The sequence below is a fragment of the Myotis myotis genome, unplaced genomic scaffold (genome assembly GCF_014108235.1).
Source record: "Myotis myotis isolate mMyoMyo1 unplaced genomic scaffold, mMyoMyo1.p scaffold_m19_p_18, whole genome shotgun sequence".
Classification (NCBI taxonomy): Eukaryota; Metazoa; Chordata; class Mammalia; order Chiroptera; family Vespertilionidae; genus Myotis; species Myotis myotis.
This window is the reverse complement of record NW_023416322.1, coordinates 450,376-460,583: the sequence shown is the minus strand read 5'-3', so window position 1 is coordinate 460,583 and position 10,208 is coordinate 450,376. Positions and strand designations below refer to the sequence as shown.

At 55.4% G+C, this 10,208-nt stretch overlaps 1 protein-coding gene across 3 annotated transcripts; it reads left to right on the top strand.

The window, feature by feature from the left end:
- Positions 1-1,180: 1,180 nt before the first annotated feature.
- LOC118673542 (low affinity immunoglobulin gamma Fc region receptor III-B-like) lies at positions 1,181-9,105 on the top strand. Of its 3 annotated transcripts, none has more exons than XR_004973401.1 (5): positions 1,181-1,283; positions 1,899-1,919; positions 2,250-2,507; positions 5,015-5,444; positions 6,654-6,792. XR_004973401.1 is itself a non-coding variant. In XM_036344496.1 (5 exons), exons 1-5 carry the CDS (start codon positions 1,244-1,246, stop codon positions 6,830-6,832), a joined length of 753 nt encoding a protein of 250 aa, XP_036200389.1. In that variant the 5' UTR covers positions 1,181-1,243; the 3' UTR covers positions 6,833-9,105. The 3 variants fall into 3 exon arrangements, 2 of the variants coding, with proteins under 2 accessions (XP_036200389.1, XP_036200390.1); XM_036344496.1 differs by having other exon boundaries at positions 5,015-5,269; positions 6,654-9,105; XM_036344497.1 differs by having other exon boundaries at positions 1,195-1,283; positions 2,253-2,507; positions 5,015-5,269; positions 6,654-9,105.
- Positions 9,106-10,208: the final 1,103 nt, after the last annotated feature.

The following is a 10,208-nucleotide window of genomic DNA, read 5'->3' as shown; positions in this document are numbered from 1 at the left end:
TGTGACTTCCCTCCCTGAAGAGGGGGCCTCTGGGCTCCCGCTTTGTTTTTCTCGTAGCCCCTCCTCCCGATCTGCTCTGTCAGCAACTCGAGGGCCAAGTTTCTGTCACGGCCCTCCCGTCCTCTCCTGGTTCCCCTTTTCCGATGCTCTCTAGTCAGATTCTCATCCATGGTCACCCTGACCTAGAGCCTCTGGTGGGCCTCACAGGGAGCCCCTTGACTTACCGGGAAAAGGGGGTACATTTTCCTTTGTTCTTAGGAGAGGACCTAAAGCTTTTATCAAAAGTTTAAAACATCCACTTGTCTGCCCTTTGTCCAGACCTGCCCTCTGAGCTCCAGGGCCACGTGTCCCCTGCCTGCCTGACATCTCGCCTGAAATCACCACCGCCACCTGCACCCCATCACTCGCCCCTCCCAGCCTGCTCCTCCTCCCCATCTCCAAGTCCATGAAACGGACGCCATCCTCCTGATCACCCGCATCCAAGCTGAGCCTGGCCCAGACCCCTCCGCCACCCCTCCCGGCCCATTGCTCACCCACGTCCTGCCCACCCCACCTGCTTCCACTCCTCCAGCGCCGGCCACGTCCCTGAACGACAGCCCTGCTCTTGCCTGGGCTGTTCAAGTAACTCCACGCCCGGTTCCCCCACGGCCAGGGGTTCTTTTCACAGACCATGGGAACCTGTGGTCAAATTCACACCGAAAGTTAGGAGCCCCTGTGGGTCACCACCCAGGGCATGGGCATTTTTAATTTGAAAGAAAATGTCGATGGAGTTAATATGGGGTGAGGGACACTTGTCGGGTCTGAAGATTGAAATGCCTGCTCTCTGTGCGTAGGCAGTGGACAGGAGGGAGAAGGGCTGAGATGGAGATAGAGACCCTCAGGGAGCACCCTCCCTCTTCCCAGTCTTGTCCCCGGGTCCAGCTACCCCCTTTTTGGCGCAGGTGGCCCCGGCCCCCCTGGGTGGGGCTAATGCACTGAGATTGCTGAGGGTGCCCCACGGACTATCACCTGGTCTCAGCACAGACCCACGCGGCGCAAAGGGACACGCCCACCAGCTTCTCCCCCAGGCTCTGCCCCCAGCCCCCACCCTGAGCTCTCTTGTCCAAATTGCGATCAGGAGTCAATGATGCTCCCAGAAAAAGGAACCCGCTGAGTAGTGGGGTGCAGGGGGAGGCTGCTGACTTCCTCTCTCAAGCCAGCTAGGTCACTGTCAGCGCCGCGGGCACTCACTCTCACGGCCAGCATGTGGCAGCTGCTGCCACCCGCGGTCCTGCTGCTTCTGGGTAAGTCGGTTGCCGCTGAGGGAGACACTCAGGACGCCCTGGGACCAGCCCGGACAGGACCCTCCTCGCGTCAACAGGCAGCCCTAGACTTGGCTCGTAGGACAAACCGTTCGCAGGCTAGAGACAGGGAGGACGCCGGCTCATTCGGGCCCATCAGGAGGTGAAGGGGCTGGATGCCTGCTCCGCCGTTTCCCCACCTGCAAGTTGAAGAGTAGGGACCAGACAGACGGTCCCTAAGGTCTGTCTCTTCCACGGTAACACCCTAGGGTTCCTCTCTAAGACTTTTAGTCTCTATTCTTCCGAGGGGACTTGTGTTGAGGTTGTTTCTAGGCTTTCGTTCAGGGAAACCAATCCGGATCATTAATTAGGGAGTTTGAACGGGGACCGAGGAGTAACGGGGTGCTTTTGAAAACAGGGATTTGGGTGGGCCATAGGGGCGGGGCAGGAGTCACAGACGTCGGAGACCAGAGTGTTGGCTGCGGGACAGCTGGCCACTGTCTGTATCCTGGCTCAGGCGCCTCGGGCCCAGGGGCAAGGCAGGCAGAGGCAGAGCTCAGCCCCTGCAGCCACCACTCCCTGCTGTGCTCAATTTTTGTTTCACTCTTTTCTCTGCAGCGTCAGCCAGCACCGGAGCTGGTGAGTCTGCTTCCAGGTGTCAGGCTGATCCCGTGAGGCCCTCGAGGACACAGTAGCCACGGGTGTGGCCACGCAGGTGGAGGGCCAGCGGGGACAATTGTCCCAACACGGTGGGGCTTGGCCCTACGCTCCTCTAACCAGTTTTCCTCAACATAAAGAGGCCAAAAGTGGGGCCAAGTGCCTCCAAGCCCAGATGCTCTAAGGCCGAGTCCCAGCTCCAAGACGGAGCTGCCAACTGTGGTTTGGCAGGGCAGGTCGGGAATGCAGGGCGGGGAACCCCCCACCTCCACCCCCCACCCCTGCCTCGCCCACATTCTCCTGTCTCCTCAGAAGGTGTTCAGAAGGCTGTGGTGTCCCTGCATCCGGAATGGGACAGGCTGCTCGAGAGGGACAATGTGACTCTGAGGTGCCAGGGGGCCCAGGCCGAGGGGAACAGTGCCACACGATGGTGGCACAATGGTCACCTCCTGCCAAACCGGACCTCCAGCTACTTCATCGAATCAGCCAGCGTGAACGACAGCGGGGAGTACATGTGCCAGACTAGCCTCTCCAATCTCAGCGACCCGGTGAAGCTCCAAGTCCGTGCCGGTGAGTGGGTGATGGGGACGAGGGGAGTCGCCAATAAAGGGTGACGCAAGAGGCGGGAGAGGCTGGGGCAGAGCCAGGTGATATTTGAGGGGTTAGAACTAAGATGCGATTATCCGTGACCCCGTGAGGTGTGTCAGCGTTGGGTCCTACCCCAGGTGGGCCGGGTGTCACACCTGGCAAGCAGACACAGGACTGCTGCCCAGGGCCGGGAGCACCACCCGCAGAGGACACACAGTAGTAGTCATTGCATGAAGTAAAGGATCTGTTCTCAGGACCGCCATCGCCTTCTCACCCTCAGGCCCACAAAGCCCTACACTGCCCACACCACCCCTAATGGCCGAGCGCCTTCTCTCTCTCCGTCAGCACCACACTCGGGCTCCCAGCATACAAGCTGGGACACACATATCTGGTGCGCCCTGCACAGCGGCTGTGGAGTGAAAGTGTGTGGTCGGTGGGGCTCAGGCACCAGAGGCAGGTGGGGAGCACTGAGGCGGGGACTCTCCTATGTCCCTGGAATTGCACCGCAGGCCTGTACCTGCCGAGTCCCCTTGCAAGCCTGACTTCAGCAAGGCTGCCCATGTGTGCAGTGGACACGGGCAGAGCGAGCCCATAGGGAGAGCCCATGTGAGCGGACCTGCCTCAGAGCTGGGCAGCTCTGGGTGGCTCCTCTGCCGCTGCCCGTCCTGGAGCTGACACTCACATACAGAGCTCCAGGAGTTATTCGCAGGCTGGGAGCAAAGTGCCACCTAAGACCAAATAAAATGGGGATTTGCCAACAGGAAGCAATAGAAAAGTCAAGTCTAAGAGTTGTCAGTTTGTCTTGAACTTGGCTCTAGAGACTGGCTTCAGAAGGCCAGTCAGTGAGGACTGTGTTAAGCTGCAACCATGACTGCTAACCTCTCCAGGTGGGTCCCGGTCTCCCTTGGGGACCCATCTCCCTCCTCTCCTCTGAGGGCCGTTCCTCTTCGTCACTTCCCTCTGGCGGCCCCTCTGCTCCGGCTCACAGTACCAGCTGTGCAGCACTCACCACTCTCGACTGGGATGTTTCTGAGTCTACACTACAGGTTCTTTGGGGTTAGGGTCACGGGTCCTGGTCATCTGGGTTTGCACATCACAGGTACATACTTGATAAAATGTTTGTCAAGTGAACACACGAGTCCAGGACAGGACAAACAGGAACAAGTGTGTCTCCCAAAAGTCACCAGACCACATGCACATGCACATAATCTTACAACCAGCATGTTATGTTACTAACGCTTCATCTCTGCTCACGCGGTAAGTGGGTGTACAGGATGTGGCCTCTTCTGCTAAGTGGTCTTTATTGATAAATAATGAAGGTTACCTTCTATTGGGCAAATATTCCAGGTAGAGAATTTTTATGTTCTACCAATTTTGTTTAACATAAGGTCGCATATTCTTTAAATTATAATTAGTTTTATTGTTTTGTTCTTCTCACAAAAGCCATTTGGGTTTTCATAAATGTGTGAAAGTAAAAGGGAGAAACCGTGGCAATATTTGAAAACGAAGTGTGGTCTTCCTTCCTGTTTTCTGTGGGTGCATCCTTTTTGCATTCTCTTTTTAGCCTAACATTGTCTCATGGATGTTTCTCATGTCATTTTAAATATATTTGTTTTGATTTCAGAGAGAGGAAGGGAGAGGGAGAGAGACAGACACATTAATGATGAGAGAGAATCATTGCTCAGCTGCCTCCTACACCCCCCCCCCCCACACACACACACACACACACTGGGGATCAAGCCCGAAACCTGGACATGTGCCCTGACTTGGAATTGCACCATGACCTCCTGGTTCATACATGGACGCTCAACCACGGAGCTACACCGACAGGCTCTCGTGTCATTTTAGAGATTGTCTGCAATTCACCTTTAATGGTCTAGCTGCGCCTCTGGCCCTGAGTCCACGTTCTATCAGCGTGGAATCTGGTTACTGGGCGTGGCCGCTAAGAACAGTGTCCTGGTGACTAGGAGTTTCTCTCCTGAAGGCTGGGCTCACAGGCCCGGTGGCCCCTCAGAAACTCCCAGATCCCACCGCACCCCCACCCCTGCCTCCCTCTCCTCCTGCCCGTTAGTCCTTCAGGGCACCTGCAGCCACTCCTGGGCCCACCAGTGGCCTTGCCCTGTTGCTGCCCGAGTCTCAATACTCCTGCAGCCTCCTTCCCTCTGAAGACGGCCTTTCCCCTAATGCGGCAAAGCGCCCTGTCCAGGGGCTGTTGACGGGGTGATCTGGGCTGTGCCGGGCCCCTGTCCCCTGCCTTCCAACCCCAGGCAGCCCCGCCCGGGCAGGTGGCTTCCCGCCTGCCTCTGGCTTCCCCTGGCCCGAGCCTCTGTGCTGAGTCCAACCCTCGCCCGTTAGACAGAGGCCTCGGCGTGGCCCCGAGCTGATGGGAAGGGCTGCCGGCTGCCTCCCGCCTGCGGGATCTGGGGCGCGTGTCCCCCCACCCGCGCTTGGCGCTGACGCCTGTCCTGGGCCGACGGTCTGTCTTCCAGCCTGGCTGCTGCTGCAGGCCCCACGGTGGAAGCTGCGGGAGGGGGACCCCCTGGTGCTGCGGTGCCACACCTGGAAGAACAAGCAAGTGTACAACGTCCAGTACTTCCAGGACGGCAGAGGCCGGAAGTTCTCCTACAACAACACCGCCTTCCACGTCCCCAGGGCGTCCCGCAAGCACAGCGGCTCCTACTTCTGCCGGGGCCTCATCGGGAAGCTGAACGTGTCCTCCGAGGCGGTGGTCGTCCTGGTGGAAGGTGAGGGCTGCAGGCGCACGGCCGGACCTGGGCGCTGCTAGGCCACTGAGTCTCTCTGAACCCCAATTTCTGTAACCAAGACAACTGACGAGTGTGGGGCACCGTCCTTGGGCGGGACCCTGTGCTGAGGGCGTCGGCACCAGCGCCCCCTGCTGACCACGGACCCCAACAGCGGGTGAGCTGGGCAGCGCTGACTGCGGCAGGAGGAGCTGGCGCGGGGGGGGGGGGGGGGGGGGGGGGCACCTGTCCTCAGGTCACAGCAAAGGGCGAAGCCAGTGGATGCAGCCGCTCGATCGTGTGAGCGTTGTTCCCGCACCGTCTCAGGTTGGCGTGGGCCCAGGACGGAGCAGAGCTCCCCCTCCGCCAGAGCCCCGGGCGCGCACACACACACACACACACACACACACACACGTGTGCGCGTGCACACAGCTCCTGGACTTCCTGGTGCCACAGAACGTCCACCTGGAACCAGACCGAGACCACGTAGCAAAGCGGAGATAGATCCGCACCTGATGAGACTGTAACACAGCAAAGCCATCATTTGTATAAAAATAATCTCATTGCGTTTAAATTTAAAGTAAAAAACACTCTCAACTGGTGAGGGAAAGTAAAGACAAATAATGAAGCAACTGGGTCAGAATGCTAGCACTTAGTAAAGTAGGAAAAGACTATGAGAGAGTTCTTTGTATGATTCTGGTAACGTTTCGTCAGTTTGAAATTAAATCAAAATAAGTATAGCCTGGTCACCGTGGCCCAGTGGGTGAGCATCAGCTATGAACCAGGAGGTCATGGTTGATTCCTGGTCGGAGCACACCCCCGAGTGCGGGCTCGATCCCTGATCATGCAGGAGGCAGCTGATCAATGATTCTCTCTCATCACTGATGTTTCTATCTCTCTCGCCTCTCCCTTTCTCTCTGAGATTTTATATACTATAATATATATATAATTTCTATATTTTAAATCCAGTAAAATGTTTCCAGTCTATAGACAGCGGCAAGAAATGAGTCTAAAGCTTGTCATCAGGGGCTCAGGGGTGAGAGCCCGGGCCCCATCCCACTCCCTTTGGCCGATTAGTTCCTGCCGATAAGGAGCGAATGTCAATGGCTCGCTGTTTGTCAGATTTCCTTTAGCGACAAGGAGCAATGTGGGGGAGAGCAATGAGTGTAATTTTGAGACACTGAAATTAAGAAATAATGTTCTCACACCAGCTTAAACTTTGACAACTTTCACAAATCCACACCAAACCCAGCATCCTAATGTGCTTGGCCCTCCCAGTGGCGGCCTCAGCCCAGCCAGGCAGATGCCAGTGGGAGGAGCAAAAGCCGGTGATTCCAAATTTCTGCCTTAACAACAGCCATTTCTCCGCCCTCTGCCTCTCGCACAGCGCTGGCCATCTCATCCTCAGGGCACCTCGTCTTGCTCTGCCTGCTGCCGGGACTCCTGTTTGCCGTGGACACGGGGCTGTACTTCTCTGTGCGGAGAGGCCTTCGAAGCTTTTTGAGGAACAAGACAAATGACAGCGTCACTTGGAGCAAGAGCCTCCAGGACAAGCAGGAGCAATAAACACAGACCCTCTGACCTTCAAGCCTCAGAGGGAAGGGGGGAGGGGAGGGGGGAGGGAGACCAAAGGACTTGTGTGCATGCATATCAGCATAACCAGTGGACACGGTCAGTAGGGGTGAGGGCATGTGCTGGGGGACAGGAGCGGATGGAAAGAGGTCAATGGGGGGAAAAGAGACATATGAAATACTTTCAACAATAAAGAATTTAAATAAATAAAAAAAGCAGAGCCTCGGAGCCCTTGTGTTCACAGCTCCATCGTCCCCACACCGGCCCTGGCAGGTCAGCCTGGGCTGAGGGGCTTGCCCCCACTCTATTTTCTTGCTCTGCAATGGAAAGGAAGGGCCCAAGGTGTTTTTTATATTATTGTCATTTTTAGTTCTCAATCTGTTTTTTTAAATTTTGTTTTTAATTACAGTTGACACAGAATGCCATACTAGTTTCAGGTGTGCACATCATGATCCAGTGTTTCATGTCCTTTACGCAGCCATCTGGGCCGTGACCTTCAAGGGCCGACGTGGAGCCCTGGCCGTGGCATTGCCAGACAGTGCAGTCGCAGGGCTGCACAGCACCCGGCGCGGCAGAGCAGCACGGTCTCTTGGGCAGCGACCCTTGACGCATGAGCCTGTTTTTAAGTGACTGGGCCAGTGGGTAAGAGCATGGACGGCGAGTGCTGGCAGGCAGTGGTCCACATCCTGCTGCAGGACAGGTGGCGCCGGGCACCCCGAAACTCCTCCCGACAACAGGGGGACTGCTGGAGTCTGGGAGAGGCAGCAGAACGGGTGAAGGGGGGCTGAGAAAGAGCAGGCCGTTCAGGACCGACTAGAGGGTTGGGGAGCACAAAAGACTCGGTTGGAAAGTTGGGAGGAGGAATCCTGAGGAAGGGGAGTGTGGAAGGCCTCCTGCCTGTTTATCAGAACCCCCTTAGGGGAGTGCTGGAGGCTAAGACCAGCAGTAGTTAGCATATCAATACGATAGTCAGCTGGGCTCAAGGCAATTCCCTAACCTGATAACCCTTTTATTGTTAACCAAACTTTACCATTGATATGCCTGTAGGCATTCCTAAAGGGCAAATGTGTATTCAAGTGAATAAAAAGCTGAGGGGACCCAGTTTACCGGGAGCTTCTCCACTGGAGGGGAGCTTCCGCCTGGCCCCCATGCCTTCTAAATTCATATTTCTTGTCTAGTATTTTCACTGGTGTGCGGCCCCTCCTTTAGATCCTGAGCCCTCGCTGCAAATGGATGTGGATTCACAGGGGAGACTTAGGGGTGTATTGAAGGCGGGCCCCTAATTATCCCTTGACCTTTCCAAATAAGTCTGAGCACATGCAGACCCCCGGGTGATTACTGGAATCCTTACCCTTAACCCCTGGATGCCCTGCCTAGAGGACAATGTACACGTGTGTCCTTCTGAGAGTACTCACCCTGCTGATTGTACCTAAACATAAACATTCCAATAAAGGCCTAACGAGGCAGGAATAGAGGCTGCCCTGGCCACTAGATCCAGGGGCTCCTAGCCCTCTCCCCACAGTCAAACTGTGTCTGAGTCATCTGTTCATCAGCCCCGGCTACAGGACACCCCACCGGGACCATCTTCGTAGGAATCAGGGGCCGTGGAAAATGGGTGTCAGGGAGCCCCTTGTAAGGATTGGGATGGCCGTGCCTGTCAGGAGGAGCAGTGGTCCTGGGAAGAGAGCTGCGGGTGGACAGGGGAGGAAGCACACAGCCCACCCTGGGCCGCGGGGAGGAGAGCGGCACTGCTGTCCCCGACGAAGTTCTGTGAGCAGATGTCTGTGCTGAGAAAGGGCAACAAGAAAGTCAACCACAGCTCCCAGGAAGCCGGGACAGTGAGAATTAGAGAGAGGAAGGGCGGGGACTGTGAGCCAGGGGTCCTGCTTCACTAATTCAGGTCTAGCTTTGTCCACGTGGTTCATTCGACAAATGTTAGATAAACCCCACCGAGTTCAACTGTGGCCCTTTTGTTGCCGGGTAACCCCCTGGCTGCCTGTGGCTGCATCCAATCACGAAGGCAGGGTTGAATCATCCAAGGCGTTTATTGAGAAGGCCAGCCAACCAAGAAGGCAGGGCGCTTACAAGCATCCAAAACCTGCCTTACAGCAGGTGCAGGGGACGGGATTGCATAGGAAATGTGGGCTGGGTGGAGGTTGGGAACTGTGGACGAAAGGGGCCACATGCTGACCTGACAAGCTCAGGGGAGGCCTGCATGGCAGTTTTGCAGACTCAGAGACCTAAACTAACCACAAAGAATGGTCTGAAATTAAACTTTAACTAAAAGCAGTTATGGTGGGCAGTCACATCCTAGGCCAGTATCTTCACTGACAAGGCCAACCTTTACCTTAACTGGGCCTGTCTGTCTTTTTGCATCTATGATAACATGTCCTTGGGATGTCTTGGTAACTTGACTTCCCTTTTTATGGAGCCCCTGGGGCACAGCCAGGTGTGTGTGTGGGGGGGGGGGGGGCAGGACAGATACCACAGATTCTTTCATTTATCATGTTAACTGTTCCTGTACCCACCTAAGTGTGTGCCCTGCTGGGAGCCAGTCCATCCTTGCTGTTTCAAGGGACCTGGCATATATGGCATACTGTTCTTAATATGTTTGCTCACCTTCTTGGCACTATGTGTTTTAACCAAGGTCACCTCTCTGAGAAAGGTTGTTTCCCCAGGTAGGGATTTTCCCCTGAAGTTGGGGAGGGAATAAAACCCCTTAACTAAGTGACAGGCGGGTAATTAATCACTTTAACTACGAACAATCATGCTTAAGCTACATAATCTTTACTCCCTGGAATGGAGATAAGAAACGCCCTAACCTTTGGAATAGAGATTGATAGGATTGGAATCAACTGGTATAAATACAGATGTAAAAGACAACAGGACACAGAACCTAGACACAGAACCTAGAGACAGAACCTAGACACAGAACCTACACAGAACCTAGACACAGAACCTAGACACAGAACCTACACACAGAACCTAGAGACAGAACCTAGCGAGAGAACATGGCAAAAGATCCTGGACAGAACCTGGCTACAGAACTTGGTTGGAGAACCTAGACAGAACCTGGATGAAGAAACCCAGCTACAGAACCTGGCAACCGAACCTGGCTGGAGAGCCTAGCAAGAGAACATGGCTACAGAACCTGGCTGGAGAACCTGGCTGGAGAACCTAGCAAGAGAACATGGACACAGAACCTGGCTGGAGATCCTGACCAGAACTTGGCTAGAGATCCTGGCTAGGCTGCTGATCAACTGAACGCTGTCTCCGTGTCATTCCTTCTTCGCCGACGCCGTCCACACCTTTGGGGACCCCTGGACCTGCTGGGGTTGGACCCCAGCAGTGCCCATCATTTTACTTTTTA

Coding starts and splice junctions, on each gene's coding strand:
- LOC118673542 (XM_036344496.1), top strand. CDS start 1,244: ATGTGGCAGCTGCTGCCACCCGCGGTCCTGCTGCTTCTGG. Junction 1,284..1,898: donor CGCGGTCCTGCTGCTTCTGG/GTAAGTCGGTTG, acceptor TTTTCTCTGCAG/CGTCAGCCAGCACCGGAGCT. Junction 5,270..6,653: donor GGTGGTCGTCCTGGTGGAAG/GTGAGGGCTGCA, acceptor CCTCTCGCACAG/CGCTGGCCATCTCATCCTCA.